The 20,831-nt window shown below is 42.5% G+C and overlaps 1 protein-coding gene across 1 annotated transcript in view; it reads left to right on the top strand.

The window, feature by feature from the left end:
• LOC137273387 (paired mesoderm homeobox protein 2-like) overlaps positions 1 to 13,613 on the top strand; it is a 39,224-nt gene extending 25,611 nt beyond the window's left edge. The window contains exons 2-3 of the mRNA XM_067806016.1: positions 10,058 to 10,248; positions 10,672 to 13,613. Coding sequence (XP_067662117.1) covers positions 10,058 to 10,248; positions 10,672 to 10,998 — 518 coding nt within the window. The 3' untranslated portion in view covers positions 10,999 to 13,613. The remainder of the gene's footprint in view (positions 1 to 10,057; positions 10,249 to 10,671) is intronic.
• The last annotated feature ends 7,218 nt before the right edge of the window (positions 13,614 to 20,831 follow it).

Here is a 20,831-nt window from a genome sequence, read left to right as displayed (position 1 = left end):
TACTCGGAGCGTGATGGTAACTGACATTATTACTCAGAGCGTGATGGTAACTGACAGTATTACTCAGAGCGTGATGGTAACTGATATTAGTACTCGGAGCGTGATGGTAACTGACATTATTACTCAGAGCGTGATGGTAACTGATATTAGTACTCAGAGCGTGATGGTAACTTACATTTTTACACAGGGCATTATGGTAACTGGCATTATTACTCAGAGCGTTATGGTAACTTACATTTTTACACAGGGCATTATGGTAACTGACATTATTACTCAGATCCCGGTGGTAACTGACATTATTACTCAGATCCCGGTGGTACCTTACATTTTTATTCAGAACCTGGTGCCTACTGTTAATATTACTCAGAGCCTCGTGCCGACTGACATTATTAGTCAGAATTCGGAGCTAACTGGCATTATTTCTCAGAAGATGATGCCAGCTGACATTATTTATTAAGAGTGCGTGATGCTAACTGACACAATTACCCAGGGCCTAATGTTAACTGACATTATTACTCAGAGCATGATGCCAACTGACGTCGGTACTTATAGCGTGATTCTGACTGACATTTATCAACTGTCTGTGATATTCTGACTGGGAGTTGAGCACATGACAGCCTTCCCCTAGTCTGTCATACAGACTCTGAAGCAAATATATCCAACAATTGTGTCATCTAGAAAATGTGGCATGTCTAGATTCCCCTAGCTTCTGAAAATGAAGGTCTCCGGTCTTCTTTTCATTATATTATATTTTTACTATGAACTTTTTTCATTAAAATATGTTCATTTCAGAGACTAGTTGTTAGTATAACTGTGCCGTAAGCCTATGGACGTATTATAATTTTGTCTTTTAAGAGGCAAGTCTGCATGTGGACACTACAGTCTAAGGTCGCCAGTGTGTTAGAGGGATACATATATTTTTAAGAAATTATCAATTATATATTAATTATTACATTATATACTTGTGCAAATGTAAGGTACATGACATCTCATGGCGAAATTTATTGAGGCAAATATGCTTCTTGATCGGCCTCCAGCCGCCAAGGCGCAGCACAGGGCCTAACATTACTGTGTTAGGGATATTACGAGCTATCGGCTCGTATTCTAACAGACATGTCGTAAAGTCTTCCCTTTGTAAACCTGAATAGTGACTCCCTCAGATCCCTTGTTGACTTCTCTCTGTAAAAATTCTGGTCCAGATGGTGGTCATATATTTCTGCCAACTAATTACGCTGCTTTTGAAATGAGACTTGTTGGGTGATAAGCCTCGGAATTTGTGGGTAAGGGGAGGGCGTAATCTCAGTGATTTAAATGTGCTATCGTACAGTGGAGCTTCACCGCTGGAAAGGCGAGTTTATGACGATTGAAATTTATTCACTCTTTGAGAAGAAGCAATTCAGAAATTCCAAACCACTTTCTGCGGTAAATGCGATCATATTCGAAGAGGCAAGTTACATCAACAGTGCAGTCACATTGCCAGCCGTTTGAGAGTGAGGTATGATGAGGACATCTTGTTGTATAGCATGTCGCGAGTAACATAGCGTTCCCGCCGTCCCCGTGCACCAGGCAAGATGCAGACGTCTGCTGTGTTGGAGAGGGCTGAGCAGAGACTGTGGAATAATTTGAGTCACGGGTTGGCACTCTGTCATGGCTGCCGCTAGAGACCGATAGCTTTCACTAGAGACTATCTTCATCTAATCGCGCCCATGCCAGACGTCAAACTACGTCGGCTCGTATAGTCGAAGATGCCACGACTTTTTTTAGTCTTCTAATTGTCAGTCAGTCCTGGTCTTATCTCTCAAACAAATTCGTTGTTCGCACATCGCATCAAGATGGAAACAATAAGATTGATATTACCTCTTCAGGAACTCCACCACTGCAATGGCAGTGGTGATAAACGGCGGGGTAATTTTGTCACGTACTACAGAGGTGATAAGGCTCTTCATATTCCACTAGATTAATTAGTGCTCGCCCCCAGGTCGAGAGTTAAACAAATGATAAGATCCCGGACAAGTTGTATCGGCCCCGTCTACATTTGTCAACCTCGTGTTTGCTCTGGCCGAGTAGCGGAGTGGATGTGCTGTATCTTGGTCTGGATAAAGAGGCGATATTTAAATGCTTCCATTACTGATGGGGTCATGCAAGTGTGTATGAAGCGGCCAGTAGGAGTAGTGTCTGTTCCATTTGTCCCATCTGCATAACCTGCATATCCCTAATCACACACCAGGGTATGCCACCATCAGGGTATCCCCTTATTTTGGTATGCCCCCTTCAGGGTATTCCCCCATCAGGGTATGCCTCCGTCAGGGCATGCCCCCATTTGGGTATGCTTCCATCTGTGTATGCCTCCATCAGGGTATGCATCCGTCAGGGTATGTCCCCATCTGCGTATCCCCCAAACTGTCTATGCCCTCAACTGGGAAAGCCCCCATCTGCGTATGCCTCCATCAGGTTATACCTCCATTTAGGCATGCCCCAATCAGGGTATGCCCCCATCTGGGTATGCTCCGATCTGTGCATGCCTCCATCAGGGTATGCCTCTATCAGGGTATGCCTCCATCAGGGTATGTCCCCATGTGCGTATCCCCCAAACTGTCTATGCCCCCAACTGGGAGAGCCCCCAACTGGGAAATCCCCCATCTGCGTATGCCTCCATCTGGGTATACCTCCATTTAGACATGTCCCAATCAGGGTATGCCCCCATCAGTGTATGCTCCTATCTGTGCATGCCTCCATCCGGGTATGCCTCGATCAGGGTATGCATCCATCTGTGCATGCCCCCATCTGTGTATGTTCCCATCTGGGAAAGCCCCCATCTGTGTATGCCCTAATCAGGATATGCACCATCTGTACATGCCCCCATCTGTGTATGTTCCCATCTGGGAAAGCCCCCATCTGTGTATGCCCTAATCAGGGTATGCACCATCTGTACATGCCCCCATTAGGGTATGCCTCCATCAGGATTTGCCTTCATCTGTGTATGCCCCACTTGTGTATGCCCCACCTGTGTATGCCCCATCTGTGTATGCCCCATCTGTGTATGCCCCATTTGTGTATGCCTCATCTGTGTATGCCCCATCTGTGTATGCCCCGTCTGTGTATGCCTCGTCTGTGTATGTCCCATCTGTGTATGCCCCATCTGTGTATGCCCCACCTGTGTATGTCCCATCTGTGTATGCCCCATCTGTGTATGTCCCACCTGTGTATACCCCATCTGTGTATGCCCCATCTGTGTATGTCCCATCTGTGTATGCCCCATCTGTGTATGCCCCATCTGTGTATGTCCCATCTGTGTATGGCCCATCTGTGTATGGCCCATCTGTGTATGCCCCACCTGTGTATGCCCCACCTGTGTATGTCCCATCTGTGTATGTCCCATCTGTGTATGCCCCATCTGTGTATGTCCCATCTGTGTATGCCCCATCTGTGTATGTCCCATCTGTGTATGCCCCATCTGTGTATGTCCCATCTGTGTATGTCCCATCCGCGTATGTGTATGTCCCATCTGTGTATGCCCCATCTGTGTATGTGTATGTCCCATCTGTGTATGTCCCATCTGTGTATGTCCCATCTGTGTATGTGTATGTCCCATCTGTGTATGCCCCATCTGTGTATGTCCCATCTGTGTATGCCCCATCTGTGTATGTCCCATCTGTGTATGCCCCATCTGTGTATGTCCCATCTGTGTATGCCCCATCTGTGTATGTGTATGTCCCATCTGTGTATGTCCCATCTGTGTATGCCCCATCTGTGTATGTGTATGTCCCATCTGTGTATGCCCCATCTGTGTATGTCCCATCTGTGTATGTCCCATCTGTGTATGTCCCATCTGTGTATGTGTATGTCCCATCTGTGTATGTCCCATCCGCGTATGTGTATGTCCCATCTGTGTATGTCCCATCTGTGTATGCCCCATCTGTGTATACCCCACCTGTGTATGTCCCATCTGTGTATGTCCCATCTGTGTATGTCCCATCTGTGTATGCCCCATCTGTGTATGTCCCATCTGTGTATGCCCCATCTGTGTATGTCCCATCTGTGTATGTCCCATCTGTGTATGCCTCATCTGTGTATGTCCCATCTGTGTATGCCCCATCTGTGTATGTCCCATCTGTGTATGCCCCACCTGTGTATGCCCCATCTGTGTATGCCCCATCTGTGTATGCCCCATCTGTGTATGCCCCATCTGTGTATGCCTCATCTGTGTATGCCCCATCTGTGTATGCCCCATCTGTGTATGCCTCGTCTGTGTATGTCCCATCTGTGTATGCCCCATCTGTGTATGTCCCATCTGTGTATGCCTCCATCATGGTTTGCCTCTAACTATGTATATCTCGCTGACTTGTTTGAAACACGCCATCGTATCCCACTGGCATAGAGCGATGCTCATGCTGGCCTAGACTCCATTATTTATAGATCTTCGCCATGAAGCTGGAATACTGCTGTGTGCGGCGTAAAACTAAACTCACTCACCTGTTGTTGGTGTATAACGTTTAGTGATTAAATCACCGTCAGACAATCATCCAATGTTGGTGTATAATCTCCAGTGTTGAACCATCCTGGTCTTAGGTGAACCAAGAATTCTGCCTCCGCTGGGATGATGTTGCGACAGGTGGTAGTCAGCAGTGATGTCGATTCATTCGGTAATTACTCTGATGTGGTGATTTGCTACACAAAAAACATACTCGTCTGTATCGCTATTGTTAAGGTGTTACCATAAGTTCAAATGAATACACATGTTTGTTGAAACACAGGCATATAGTCCTGAAACACCAGTGGCCACGTAAACGTATGCAGTGATTATGTAAGTGAAATTGAACGATTAGCAATGATGCCACTTGGTCTACGTGCTGACCCCGTCTTGTACGAAATGGCGTGTTTTCTAAACATTTGGGGACTTTAGAACCAGGGATGAGTGATGGCGCGACCTCAAATACTAAACAACGCGGCCAATTAAGCCTCAGCTTCCGCCAGAGCCATCAGCGGCTCTGACAACGACGCGATAAGCCGCGTCTGCTCTCCACGATCAGCAGTGCAGGGGACAACGTATCGGCATCTTCTGTGAAAGAAGTTTGCATTATACTTCCAGGAGCACGTTTCCATTTCATGCCAGAAGTTTGCTAAAGTTCGGCTTCACAATGCAACAAAGACTGATGCCCAATTAATACCTGTAGGTGTTCAGATATGTCTCGTATATAAGCTCGTGACTATGCCAGTTCAGTGGAAGTGGAATCAATTCAGGGTGTATTTCTATAATACACCGAGCTAAGTCCACGCTTGTGGATACCGAAAAGGTCTTATTGCAAATGTCAGTAAGCGTCTCGTGTTTTCTTTCTTAGTTCTCACCTCCCCTTTGAGATATCATTTTTTTCACTCTTCAAAGCAACTGAATTTTCCCAGATTGCTGAATGAATGTATGTCTCAATCCCAGCGAGCGCCAGTATGTCCACAGCTTCAATTGGCCCGGAAAGGGAGGCATTCACAACATAAAGGAGATGTGCACTCGTCACAAAGTTTTAGTTACAATCTTCTTTACAAGGAGATATATAAACTCTATCATTATAGGTCACCTAGAGGAGCTTCACCAGTTGGAAATGTGACTAAACTTAGAGGTGACAACTTCAACAATAAAATGTGACGCCACATAGAGGTGACAGCTTCATCAGTAAAGTGAGACACCACATGGACATGACAGCTTCATCAGTAAAGCGTGACACCTCGTAGAGGTGACAACTCATCAGTACAGTGAGACGCCATATGGCGTTACCAACTTCATCAGTAACGTGAGACACCACATGGCGGTGACAGCTTCATCAGTAAAGTGAGACACCACATGGACATGACAGCTTCATCAGTAAAGCGTGACACCTCGTAGAGGTGACAACTCATCAGTACAGTGAGACGCCATATGGCGTTACCAACTTCATCAGTAACGTGAGACACCACATGGCGGTGACAACTTATATATATATACATACATACACACACATCTAATTATATACACATACACACACGCATATATGCATGCATGCATACATACATACATACATACATACATACATACATACATACATACATACATACATACATACATACATACATACATGCATGCATGCATGCATGCATGCATGCATACATACGTACATACATACATATGCGTGTGTGTATAAGCATATATGTATATATATATATATGTGTGTGTGTGTGTATGTGTGTAAGCATATGTATATGTGTGCGTGCGTATATATATGTGTGTGTGTGTCTGTACAAGAGCAACGAGTTAAAGATGAGGTAGTCTGTCATCCCCGTTCCGTGTTTGAGGAGATATCTGAGTGATATCTGTTTGTGTCGTGGTCATATATTCCTCTTGAGATTTAGAAAATCCACCAATCTGAAACCAAGTAATGCTATATACAAATGTCGTGTAGGAAACTTTTCTTCACGTTTTACAAGTAGGAAACAAGAGATCCATAGTCTAGAAGTGGAGGTGTGTGCTGCAGAGGCTGGACGATGAGCCAGCAACCATCTTTCCAGATTCTCCTCACTTCACACAGAATAAATAATTTACTTACTATCGTATTGATCAATACAAGCAAGGGACTAAAGCATGCTCAGAAATGCTTTTTAATGTAATCTGAGAGTAGATTTCCTGTGTTAGCAAGTCGTATGTCCGCTCGGATCGCGATGGCCGCTGGGAGAGTGCCAGATAACATCGCAAATACTGCCGTCAGGGTTTTGTCATAAATCTTTTAAAAAGGTATGTCAAAAATCTGGATTGGCCGTAATTCATCGTAGTCTGTCTAATGCAAGTACACAGTTTGTATAAAACATCAATCCCCTTGCCATGCTCCTTGATGAAAACAGATCTTACTGCCGGTGAAGAGCTTGGCATTTGGAAATACACATCAAAGAGAGTTGGGCATTAATTACACCTCTTGAGTGTACTCAGTTTTGCTTGTTGATGTCATTTAGGCCTCTGCTAAGCTAGAGTCAATGGGAGGGAACCCACTGAGAGCATCATTATGGTTGGAGAAGGGGGGGCCTAAAATAAAGAAAGACACTGGAATGATTGATGTTTAATGAATAAGTTACTTTGTCCGTACACGGGTCTAGAGGCTTGAGATACATACTTCCGTCGATCTTGAAACATGCACTGTGATATCAGTCGACTGACTCGGACAGGGTGAGACCAAGCACACGAAACCGCCCTGAAGGTGTAGTGAGATGAATCTCATTACATTCAAGACGTCCTCATGGCGGAGAGAATTCAAGCCTATCGCTTTCATGATGTCCTCATGACTTAGAGAGAGATGAATCTCACCACATTGAAGACGTCCTCGTGGCTGAGAGAGAAATGAAGTATGTTCTCACGGCGGAGAGAATCTAATCTCAACACATTCAAGATGTCCTCATAGCTAAGAGAGAAATGAATCCCAACACATTCGAGATATCCTCACGGCGAAGAGAGATGAATCCCAACACATTCATGATGTCCTCGCAGCCTAGAGGGAGACAAATCTCTATGCATTGACGAAGTTCTCGTGGCTTTGAGAGAGAGATGGATCTAACCAACCTATCAACAAATCGACTGCCTGATTATATTTCGTTACATGTATTCGTTTTTCGGATAAAGAATAGCGTATTAGCAACATGTTCGTTATTCACTCTATACCCATCAGATCTATCAAATAAAGGATAGGCTATATTTCTACAACTGTTTAGTTTTTCTCTACTTTCCAATAAAAAAGACTTACTAGCAACGGGTTTGTGGTTATTCAGACTTGGAATTATAAGCATTAGATTCCAAAAATCCCCGCGGATTTTGTTTCGTTAGTCGTATGTCTAATAAAAAGATATGCTGTAAAATTCATGAAATAACAGGCAGCAGGTTCGTTTTACTAGCTAATTAGTTAATTAGCACTTATGAATAATGAAAAGCTAACCAACACTGACTTCAATATTCAGCTTATGTCCGTCAGTTCTATCACATATATGATAACAAATATAACATACCATATCTCCAGCGGCTTTGTGTTCGCAAAAAAGCATTTTAGTAACGTGATTCTAAAGGCTGTGTAATAAAACACGACCGTAATATAAGTTTCACTAAGATGAGCCATAGACGTCAGCTTCATCCTGTAGGTGTAGCATTGTTCAAATTCACTTCTTTTGAATTACGAAAACCTTGGCTACACGTTTTCATTCACTCTCACACTCTGACAATTGATCTAGGGTGTTTTAAGCAGCTGTTTAGTTATAATGCTCCAAGATTAGTCGTCAAAGGACACACATTTGTGAGTGAGTGAGTGAGTTTAGTTTTACGCCGCTTTTAGCAATATTCCAGCAATATCACGGTGGGGGACACCAGAAAATGGGATTCACACATTGTACCCATGTGTGGAATCGAACGCGGGTCTTTGGCGTGACGAGCGAACGCTTTAACCACTAGGCTTCCCCACCGCCCCACACCTTTGTATAGATATGGTAAGTGACAATGATTATATGTTGAAGCCTAGTTTATATGTGTAATACTGCACTATTTGTTAAAAAGATCAGCCTTATAAACGTTGTAATTCATTCCCTTATTCGATCTACTTTAATACAGCAAATCACGAATGACAATAACTATAACAAGCTGACTCAATTTACATGGATCACTGATAGTATATACCAAACACCGTTATAAATATCAACTAACTTCACGTGCTGAAAGTGTTGGCCTTGGTCAGCTGGCTAAACAATTAAATGTGTCATTTGAATGACTTACTATGGTTACATACAGGTTTGATGAACAAATCTGCTGCTCGCATGTTCCCGTTATCAGAGAACAAAAATAATAAAAGCAATCGGAAATACTGTATCTTATATTTGCCGCCCAAAGTCTGAATAACTGATCCGGTGCTATATAGTTGTTGGGATATAGATTATTCCATATTTCACAGAAGGGATGGGATTAAAGTGGATAACAAACCTGCAGCCAGCACGTTATTCGTTATTCGAAGAAAGAAACAGGAACCCACTCCTAGCTTCAGATTGCTCACCAAGCTCTAATAACGAACTCTGAAATGAATCACGGCCCATCGAAACAGGATTAATTTCCTTTTGCTAAGTAGCCATGCCAAATATTCACATTAAATCTCGTTTCAACACCAACAGTATATAATTACTTAAGATAGCATGGGGAAGGGCGGATTCGGAATATTGCACGTCGGTTGGGGGCAGACGTCCATGGACATTTTACGGTCGCATCAGCGTTTCAATGTTTGCCAGGATTTCACACCCTGCACGTTGATATTGTGGTGGATCTGTGTCACACCGTTGGCTGTAGATTGTGTGTAGATCTGTATTTCACCGACTGGAGTAATTACTAGGGGCGTTTATTGCAGAGACTTTTCATATTGCGATATATTGCGATGCGAAAGCACATATTGCGATATGTATGGCAATATAATGTCGGAGTTTTTGTTTTTTTGAAAAAAACAACAACAGCAACAAATAATATTAAAAAGATGAAATAAAAAAACCTAAAATCTGCTTGTAATCGAGCTAATGCATGATTTGTAAAACAAAACACAACAAAATTAATATACTTGGTTAAATTGAATGAAACTTTTAATTATGACAAAATATAAAAGTGAAGAATATTTAGCACAAATGAAACAAACAAACAAACAAAAACAACTTAAAAGACGAAAATAGCCGAAGATGTCCGAGTGTTACGGAATTTTCCGAATTCATTTTAAAATACCAGTTTTTGATCAGGGTAAGGGAATGCGTGTCGTTTTCATGTCTGAACCGGTAAACACAGGTCAAACAGTTTCATTGCGCATCCTAGTAACTAGTGAGGTGGATCTGTTCCATATAGATTCACACGTCGTTTAGAAATATGTATTTGTATGCCATGTACAGTTGCGTTAACTCACTCTGTATTAAGTGTGTGCAAGGTTTACATCCCTGTTCCTGTGGAGTCATGTAGTGGTCATATGATCGCTTCGCCGAGTGATTTAGGTCCATAGCTGCAGTTTTTTGTAAGAACATTTTATTTATTTATTTACAGCTGATAACGATGATGACAAGAAGGATGACGGTGACGGCAAACGACGACGGAAACAGCGGCGTAACCGAACAACGTTCAACAGCACCCAGCTTGCGGCGCTTGAGCGTGTATTTGAAAGGACACACTACCCAGATGCCTTTGTTCGAGAGGAGCTGGCCAGGCGGGTTAACTTGAGCGAAGCGAGAGTTCAGGCAAGTTATCTATACGTGCTGCATTTAATATGCTCCTCACCTGTACTAATGGTAGCAGACCGCCACGGCAAAACACTGGCTCTAAAAGGTGTAATGGGTGTGAGTTAGGTTTTACGCTGCTTTTATCAATATACCAGCAATATTACGGCGGGGAACTTCAGAAATGGGTTCACACATTGTACCCATGTGGGGAATAGAACCCGGGTCTTCGGCGTGGCAAACGAACGTCTTAACCACTAGGCTACCCTACTGCCTCTAGGTGGAAATGAATGTATGTGTTGATAAAAGTTATCATATTAATAAGTTATAAGGTCCAAATCCATATTTTATTAATTTTCATATCCTCGTACGTATGCAAGGTTGTGAGTGTTTACAGTGTATTCTTCTTGGCCGTAGTTTTAATCACGTACATGTTTATTTCAGGTGTGGTTTCAGAATCGACGAGCCAAATTTAGAAGAAACGAACGCAATTTGATGGCTCAGAGACAAAGCATATATGGCCGAAGTCCTGAAAACACTCCCATAGAACAACCCATCACCCCGCGGCCGTCCCCCATGAACTCCGATTACCTGTCCTGGCCTACACCTCCTAGTTACAGCCCAGTTACCACCTCCTCAAGTTGTGCACTGGCAAATCATTCTTACTCCCCACCGCCAAACGTGGGATCCAGTATAGCGTGTTTACGCCTCAAAGCACAAGAATACAATACCATGCATCACTCTCCCTACGGGCACCAGATGTCGCAGTGAGACAGGTACCCCTAGTAATCTAATACACTTCGGACATGTCGTCACTTCATACGCACATTCAAAATGGCGGAACAGTGAGTTGCTCAACACGGGACAGTGAGATCCTACTGCAAGGAGGCCACACAACTATTGGTGCTATTCGATTCGTGAACAATGTGTATGTGCTTGTGACTTTTGTTATCACAGGCCTCACTCATGTGGTAGCTCGAAAAACACATGTTGAATATTTTTGTTAATGGTGCTATCTAAAACGTTGTTGCCTCACAGGAACTGTCTGAGCTATGCTTGGTGTCATCCAGGTTTCAGCACCAGGTGCTAGGTAGGATCTTGTAGATATTGTCACTTCACGTCGCTGTATGTGTTCTACACATTCATCATCCGTCCAAACCTGCCTTCAAGCCGGGTACACCGGAACCCCTGGACTGTCCGTACATTCATGTCCACGCCAGGCAGCTATCAGATATCGGTGCCTTACCTTGCTGGTCAGTAACAGGTGCTCCATACAGGCTCTAGGTACTCAGTATACAACCTTCTATGAAGTCTGGAGTGTGCATCCCTGGAGGAAGCCAGCCTGGACGTGCAGCATCATTGCACCATCAATGACCCCCTGTCAACTGTCCATCAATGACCGTCCATCAATGATCCATCAATGACCCTCTATCAATGGTCCATCAATGGATCTTATTGACATCTCATGTTGATGGCCAATGTGTGTTCATATATGGAATATATGTCATGCCAGTTTATGCCATCCAAGTCAACCAGCTTCATGTTAATTATATACTATTGTCATCTTTATGCATGAATATTTAAATGTTTGTTTTGATTGTATTTTGAGAGATGTGTTATTTTTCCACAAATTATGGCTCTTTAGCCAGGTCTACAACCTCCGAAACGAAAGTTTGAAGTATAAACGAAAGAGGCATTTCGTTGTTAACCTCGCTATTGCAATCTTAATATGTCGTTTGCAATTGCCCATGGTTCGGTAAATTTGGGATTGGATGGGACTGTGGGTAAAGGGACTGTAACGTCGTAATAAATTTATATTGTAGCAAGTCTGTAATGTATCTCACACTACCTGAAAACGAAACGACCCTACTGACTACCAATGGGCATGTCAGTGTCACCTGGATGCTGTCTGTATTGGGTAATGTTGGACACAAGTTTGTTTATTTACGTCTTGTCGAGATGCCAAGACAATACGATTAGCCTTTGTCGTGTCGAATCAAAAACCGATGCTCATCTGGGTTCACTTCTCACATACATAAGACGTGTTATGGTGTAATTGATTAATCGCCTTTGTTACTTCGTCATATGAATTATGAGTGATCATAATTTCCTTTCTTCTAGGTTAACTAGAATTAACCAAAACGAGCCATTTAGTCTTGCACAATTACTTGCTTCCTTATCTCGTCGATTGTCTGTGTCACTTTCTCATTAGAGATCATGAAGACTGATGTCTAGTCCCTGAATATATAGGTGAGCTAGTAGGGTAAGTAATGTGGTTCAGCTACTCCGAGACAGACTAGAGGTCCTGATATTATCTTCTTTATGAAAAAGAACTGTTTCAGTAACAGTCGGATCTCCTGGTTAGAACTAAATTGAAAAAAGTCAGAAAAGAGGAAATCAGCAAGAGCCTAGTTTTCTTTTAATGGTCAAAGTGATTTTCACGTCGCCATGACAACGGCAACGATTTCCTACTAGGAACTAAAGATTTATCTATATGAACAGTACATGCCCTGGCTTCCCTTGTGTTGTCCACATCATCAGCACTGTTGCGCACCTGTTGTTGATAAAACATACAAGTGTAGTTCCACCGGTTGCTAGGGCGGCGGGGTAGCCTAGTGGTTAAAGCGTTCGCTCGTCACGCCGAAGAGCAGGGTTCGAATACCGGTTTGTGATGCCCATTTCTGGTGTTCCCCACCGTGATGTTGCCGGAATATTGTAAGGCGGCATAAAACCACACTTGCTCCACAATTACTGGTCCATCGTGTACGTAGGATAAGAAGAACTTTTCTGCTCCACGCTACATGGCAGTGGTCAGTGGTTTCTGGATTCAGAATAAACTGCATCTGTATTTATCTTTTTGTATATACACCACAGACAATCTAGTGCAAATAATATATACTTATTTCAAACATCCTTCTTGACTGTCTCGTACACACAGGCTCTCGTGTCCTTGAGAGGGTTGATGATTTTTAAAATATTGTTTTTGTGATGATCCTGATTCAAAATACTTCGTAGTACAATGAAGCAATTTGCACTGTGAAGCGATTCGAGTCAAGGGACATCTCAAATTTATATATAATTTATATATATATATTTTTTTTGTTTTAAAAAAATGTAATCCTCGCAAAGACACGAGGACCTGTGCTTGTACACCGTCGTCTCCAAGGATAACGTGGTCTACAACTGTTTCAACTAGTCAAGACGGTCGGCGTCTTGGTGTATGGGATCTTCCCCGGCTGCTGTTGCCGCTGTAGCATCAGGGTGGGGATGCTCTCATCTTAACACAGAGGCTAGCTCGTACACAGATGCACATAGTTTCAGTTCATTGGTATGTACATGTATGTTTCGGGAGAAACGTGATTCACAAATAAACTATCTCAAATCCCCGACGGTTTAGCGTTTGATGTTTAAGGCATGTGTAGTCTCGCTCGGTCTTGGGGTATTTGGGGTATAATATACTGAGAGGCATTAAAAGCGCATATTGGACCTTCTACACTACGTACATTTTAGAGATGTTGCTGTTTCCAAATGTACAATATGGTGAAAACATATGGTTAAGAAATGCACAACTCTGATGTTTAGGTTCGAACCGTACGTTTTCAAATCACAGGGACGCGACCAAACATTTGTGATGACAATACAGTGTGCACACTCAGCTCCCATACAACACAGGCTGAGAAATGTCAATTATTCACATTCACTATGCCGCTGTTGACCAACGTCCGATGAAGCCAAGTGATTGGAAAGCTACACGCTAGCCAAACACACAGAGACGTTGCTAATCACTTCCACATCAACCTTTCGAGGTTGCTGCAACATCATAAGGTAACAGGGACCATCCACGTCCAAGACCATCCACGTCCTGGGGCACCTCGTGTTACGTCATAAAGGCAATATCGGTACCTCGTCGTCATCCATCTTCGGAATCGCTTCAGGTTGTGCTTCTCAATTCCTGGCACACTCCAAGCGTGTATGGCGCGCAATGAGGACACACACTGACACTCACACTGAGATGTGTCACATACCGAAACATAAGTCTCATCAACCTATTCAGAAAATGACCTACTTTTCAGACGATCCGAATTTTCTCGTGTGAAAGTGTAAATCGACACCACAAACAACTCTTGCTAAACTTAATTCCAGTTCCTTGTTTCATAAGAAAATGGCATTTACAAATGAATTTTAATTTTAAACTTTAATTGCACAGTCATTCTCTACTTTATGTCGAGGTTGAGGCAGCATACCTTAACTATGGAATCACAGATTGCCCCTCTCTGATGAGGTCGTAAAACGATTTACAATGCATCTGGCTCACTGGTTAAACCTGTTATGTGTTGTTTTGCGCTTATTGAGCGTAGTTCTGTAACGCACAATGAGGTTGATGTAATATCTGTTCCGTCAGAGACCGCTAAACATTTCGAGCGACAGAGCCTCGTTTTGATAATTCCACTATTTCCAAGTTTCCGTTTATCAGGGCTCGCTGTACGACATAGCACGCCGTACGACGTATTTACTAGGATTAGAAGGAGCTTAGTGTTGCAATATACAACTGCGTAGACTTATCAAATCACACTGATTAATATTTATGCATCCAGTTAAATGACATAGTCTAAAAATACTGGACTGGTTATCGCATTAAGCTGCGCAATAGGACAGAACCAAGTAAACAGGAAACGAGACTGTTCTGTAATCAATGTTTTGACATGAGTGACAGTTGTGCATTCTCATGCCACTTGTTTAGGGGATGCTCGCAAAGACAGTGTTGCATCTGTAATCCTCAGTAGACAGTGCAGTATTGTTAACAAGTCATCATCAGGCCTACCATACAAATCATCAAAACTGAACTCATATCCACCAAAACAGAACATAAATCACCAGTAACTGCCACAATATCCTCTAAAACCGACACAAACCCGACAACAAAGTACAAAATCGTTTCGGTCGAACGGGATACCAAATTTGTGCAGAATCGCAAGCCTGACTCAGAGAAGTCTGAACATGGGTTTGAAGCTTAATGAAATAGAGGTTTTGATGCGCTACATCCCGATGTCAAGTATTCAAGATTAGACTCATGGTGACGAAAAGCCTTATTGACTACAGCCTGTTCCTCTCCCCTCGCCGCCATCTTGGATGATATTAATGCCGTTTCAGGATGCTATGGTTGCCGTTTTTGGATCCTGTGACTGCCGTTTTAGCCCTGAGCCAATATTAATGAAATCTCTTGAAACTTTAGGGAATACATGCAATTCCTGTCTTCATACATTTCCTGTTATATCTATACTTAATTTTCTCCATTGTCAAGAAGAGCGGTTCATCAAACGAACAACACAAAATACAAAACAGTTAATCAGTCACATGACTTCGGTGTGCATACTGCAGATATATATATTTCAGTATTTACTTGATACTCATATATTGAATAGTTGGGTTCTAGGATATGTAGAAGACTATATTTGTGAACGATTTCAGATGTTATATTTTCCGACATATTATTTGTCAAACTCAAGCTATCTGAGTTTGCTATGTTCCAGTCTCATGACCCCCGTTTCATTTGACCTTTTATCTTGGTACCCTGAAAAAAGTAAAAAAAACCCAACAAAAACAAACAAAAAGCAACGAACAAAACAAAACAAAAACCTCACAAAATATACACATAAATACATCACAAACTGTAGGAATCAAAATATGATTGATAGAAGTCCCCAAGAATCACTTTGATATTACAGGTTCATAAAATAGCAATCTAAATTTATAATCGCATGTTAAAATTACTCCCTCCTTCATGTTGCCTGAAAGAGTTTGTTTTGTTCGAGAAGACAGACAAAGTTATTTATTCATCGACCTGTGCTGTGATGTCTCCATCCCTCTTCGCACACCTGGCTGTCCGTTTCTCTGCACTCCTCCCACGTAACAAATTGTGAACTGTGTCAATATTTTAATGACAGATCGTTAAACAACTTGTTCATTTTTAATACAAAAATCCTGCAAAAAACTCACAGAGTTGATATGATGTTTTAATTATGACCAGCGTTTGATCCAGCATTAGTATGTTTATTAGTTTTCCGAGTTAGATTGCAATTCATCGGCAGCTTTTGACTATATTTATGTTTACCTTTAGAGACTTGCGCAAATCTAGTCAATAGTGTCTTGCTTGCGATCTGATCTTAGCTTGTTTTAGACAATATTGTCGCAGTCGTATAGTACATCAAAGCGAAGCTATCCGTCTCGAGGTGCGTGGAGTGGACTGACTCCTCAGGCAGATTAGAAACGGCTGTTTCTTCCACCACATAGACCAAGGACACGTTATGACTGACACTGACGTAGACATATGTCACAGTAGCTTTCAAGGTCATTCTGTTTATTAGGAGAAACAAGTCCCACATGTTGACAGTGTTTCATATATTCCATTTAGCTGAAGCAAAGCATCACTCTCTTCCAAAATTAGGCAGCAGTTGGGTAACCTACAGGCAAACTGTAGCGCAAACTGGGTTGCACAGCGTAGAGAATATGACCAGCTCACACATGGGAAGACTGGTCATACACTCTATGCTGTGCTACTGAATTTGCGTTACAGTTTGCCTGTGGGTACTCTATTGGTTAAAGTGTTCGCTCGACAAGCCGAAGATCCGGGTTCGATTCCTTACATGGGTACAACGTACCAAGCCCGTTTCTTGTATCCTCCGCCCTTATATTGCTGGAATATTGTTAACAGAGGCGTTAAACCATACTCATTCAACAATTAAGACCAGACAACTTGATCCCAACAATGTTGGATTAATGAGAGTCTTCCTGTATTTCAACGACGGTATGAATACGTGTACTGAATCAGACTACACTGCTTAGCTACCAGACGTAACTGCACTGTCCTAGCTTGTGATCCTCCTCATGATCAACGATATATCACGATCACAACGATCACAACGGTGGACGTCAATCGTAACATTAAATTTGTCGGCTGTCCATGTCAAACATAATTCTTTCTGAACAGAAGTAATGCCCAAGATCCATATCGTTGCCACACTCAATGGATTTGTTGAAGCTCATGGAGAGGGCACAAGGTAAAATTCTGGTGTCTGCCAGTGATGTTGAAGGGCCTGTGCCATTTCAGGAACTGACCTTGGTCATGACACGACCCTCTGCAAAACGGTCGTGTTCAAGGACATGGCTTGGCGCAAGTTTTTCTCCTCGGTGTCCATAAATCCGTTCACGTCCATCTAAAGGACACGATGCAATACGACTGGACCACAGTACGGGCGACAACCCCGAATGTTGAAGACATCAAGGCGTCTTAAAGTTTAGGCGATGATATGACGTTGTCTTGTCCGGATTGTTTTCCCTGCTGTATCAGCAGCTGTTTGGAACCGATTTCGCAAGTGTGAAGTCCGGTAATTGCATTTGTATCGTGCTGTGATCACCCGTTTGGTGCATCAGGTTGCGGACTATCAGCAACACTTCCGATGGCCCGAAAACGTTGTCTGAGTCGACCAGCAGTGGATGGATGCACATTAAAGTGCCTGACAATCATCGCGGAAGGAAGAGTGAATGAGTGAGTTAAGTTATACCGCTTTTAGCAATATTCCAGCAATATTCCAGCAATATCATGGCAGAAAATGGGCTTCAGATATTGTACCCATGTGAGGAATTGAACGCGGGTCTTCGGCGTGACGAGCGAACGCTTTAACCACTAGGCTACCCCACCGCCCCCATCACGGAAGAAACTTGGCTAACCATACCGATAGCTTGATTCATTTCGTCTTGTATCAGGAGTGGCATTTTCTCAACCGTATTCAGTTTCACAATTTCTTGTGCTTTTAAAGGACCTTGGAGTTGGTAATGGACGTGGACTATGAATGTTTCATGAATGTGGTTGTGTTTATGAGCAATGTCGGAGGTTCAATTTTAAGCAGCGAAGTTCAAAGGAAGATAGTCCGAGTAACCTCTGTGGGTAGAGAATGGGGGACTCGACCTCGTAATAGGCCGGAATAACAAACGTTTACCCCTACATCTTCTGTATATAGGGAAAAAAGATCGTCAATGAAACTTTTATGAGTTCCAGGACCACAAATACCAATTGCGTTTCAATGGCTTTGAGTACAGGTTCTTATATTGTTTTAAAGCAATCTTCAGAAATGCTCTGTACATGTAGTCGGGTCGCTAGGGAAGTTCGGCTCTGAGCCGTTGGGTACAAAAACAATGATGATAATGTTATGAGTTTATTATGAGGTTGTTGCTGAGTCACTCTAGTAAATTAACATTAAATATTATCGTGCACTGTAAACAAGTATCACAGCCACAGTAATAACCTTCTTGCAAAACACATATATAAATGTATTGAAAGCACATGGTCAAATGTCTGCCGGTCATTACTGATTAATTACGTATATTTTGGAGGTTTAAAATTATATATTAAATATTACTCTCAATAGTTTTAAATTAATTTAAGCACCTTTGTATAGAAGTTTAAAATGGAATTTAGGCGTATGGAAGAGGATTAGAAAATGGCCATACCTGAAGAAAGAAAAGATGTTTCCACCAATTTGAGTGAGGTGGAAGACAGGTAGGTCAGAGGAAGTAGACAGAGGGACGCAATAACCAATTAGCTAGTATAGAGGACAGGTAACACATCAAGTGAAACCTTTGATTTTACCTATAAATGGAAGAGGGAAAGCCCAGAGGGTGGGTACTGAATCAAAAGCTAGAACAGAGGTGAAGGGAAATCCTTGTTGACAAGACTCCAGGAAACAAGAGGTGATATATAAGAAGTGGCGCTCAACGGCAAACACGGACAACATAGAACAAATGGACATTTAACTTATAATGATATGAAGGATGACTGATGCAACAAATGAAATCTTGATGAAAGATAAACATATAATTAGAGAAAGAAAACGCACAATAATATATGCACAAGGTCCATAATATATACACAAGGTCCATAATATATACACAAGGTCCATAATATATACGCAAGAGGTCCATGCGGACAAAGGGTTTGGGTGGTCAAGCTCGCTGACTTGGCTGACACGTGTCATCGTATCTCAAATGTGGAAATCGATGCACATGATGCTGATCACCGGATTGCCAGGTCAGATTTGATTATGTAAAGACCCATTACAACCCATTTTATCTTTCCTCACACATAAATGTTTTCATACAGGCGAGATACATTTCAGTGTATCCCGCTGCCAATGGCAACTCTTTCTGTTCTTCGTTGTAGTGCATCTTTATCTCGAATAACATTGAATCACGCATTATGCACGGACATTTAACGATAATTTGAGAATGCAAAACAATGGAAGGGAGATAACGCTGAATCTGTTTTTCTTTAGTCATCCGCGAAATCTAGCGATGGCAGAGAGTGACTGACAGTGTAGGTCATCTACAAGTAACGCCACTATTTCGTTTTCCCCAACTGTGAAGAACTTATGTGTTTACCTCAGTTTCTTTCTCAATATGGACAGACGGGTCCACGAAATCGTTAGTTTCACCTCAGATCTGTCAGACGTATCCCTCACATGATGACACAGTCAGGTGCTACGTCACTTGTCAGGTCACTGATCATGTCACGACTCGACTACTGCAACAACATCCTCACTGGAACATCAGCAGAGAACATCGAGCGCTTGCAGAACATTCAAAACACTGATGCCAGAATTGTAGTTCAAGCAAAGAAGGACTCCCACACATCACCAATACGCAGACAGGCTACCTGTCGTACAGTGGAATGAGTTTACAGTGCTGGTATCGGCCCACCAGTGTGTGTACGGCAAAGACACTCAGTACCTGCAAGTATTCCCCTGCAAGGTCCCGATTCAACTGCAAATGCACTCTCATAAACTGAAATCCTTTGGCCACAGATCATCTTGGTCGGCAGCAGCGCTTTGAGCATGAAACGCTCAGTACAGACTATATTGTTATTACCTTTAAACCTTTACGACTGGCCATCAGCTCAGGGTCATGGCCCACTGAACACGTAGTCCAGACAGGGGACTTCTCCCAGGAAACACTACCTTGTTGAACCCTCTAAAAACCTTCCGGAGAATATGCAAGCTCCCCAACACTGCAGCCTTATGCATTACCCATTGAGATAATGTTTATGATCTAAATAATTAGTGTATTCTACATATTACTGTAATTTTAATGTCTTATTCTCCTTTTGTATATATCTTTTTATCCCTGTACATATAGTTTGTTTCACACTAGCATGTAAGCGCTGTAAATAGGAGAGGGTTTCACTAAGTTTGAATAACTTGTACCCTATCCATTCTTTTGAATAAATATGTATAAAATCAAATTAATGTCAAAATGGCTATACTCCCGGGCACTCTCCTCATCTGTGCCAAGAGAACCAAGGCCACGGGGACAATGGGGAGTTCCACGACAGTTTGCTTGGGATGCAAGCAAGACATTATTTTCTTAAGCGAGGTCTGCATATTTGACATACTCTTCCTGAATCTTGCCAATCACATTGCTGCCAAAAGCGACGAAAAGGTCTACCACAACATGCAGTAGGTCATCATAACAGGCGCTAGACAGCGGTGATGGTGCTGTTCCTGAATGGGACTCGTAGACAGTTCAGTTATCACTTATTACATACATATCTC

This window comes from Haliotis asinina, chromosome 2 (genome assembly GCF_037392515.1).
Source record: "Haliotis asinina isolate JCU_RB_2024 chromosome 2, JCU_Hal_asi_v2, whole genome shotgun sequence".
In the NCBI taxonomy this organism is placed as follows: Eukaryota; Metazoa; Mollusca; class Gastropoda; order Lepetellida; family Haliotidae; genus Haliotis; species Haliotis asinina.
Note: the sequence above shows the minus strand (reverse complement) of the source record. Positions and strands in the feature narration are given on the sequence as shown.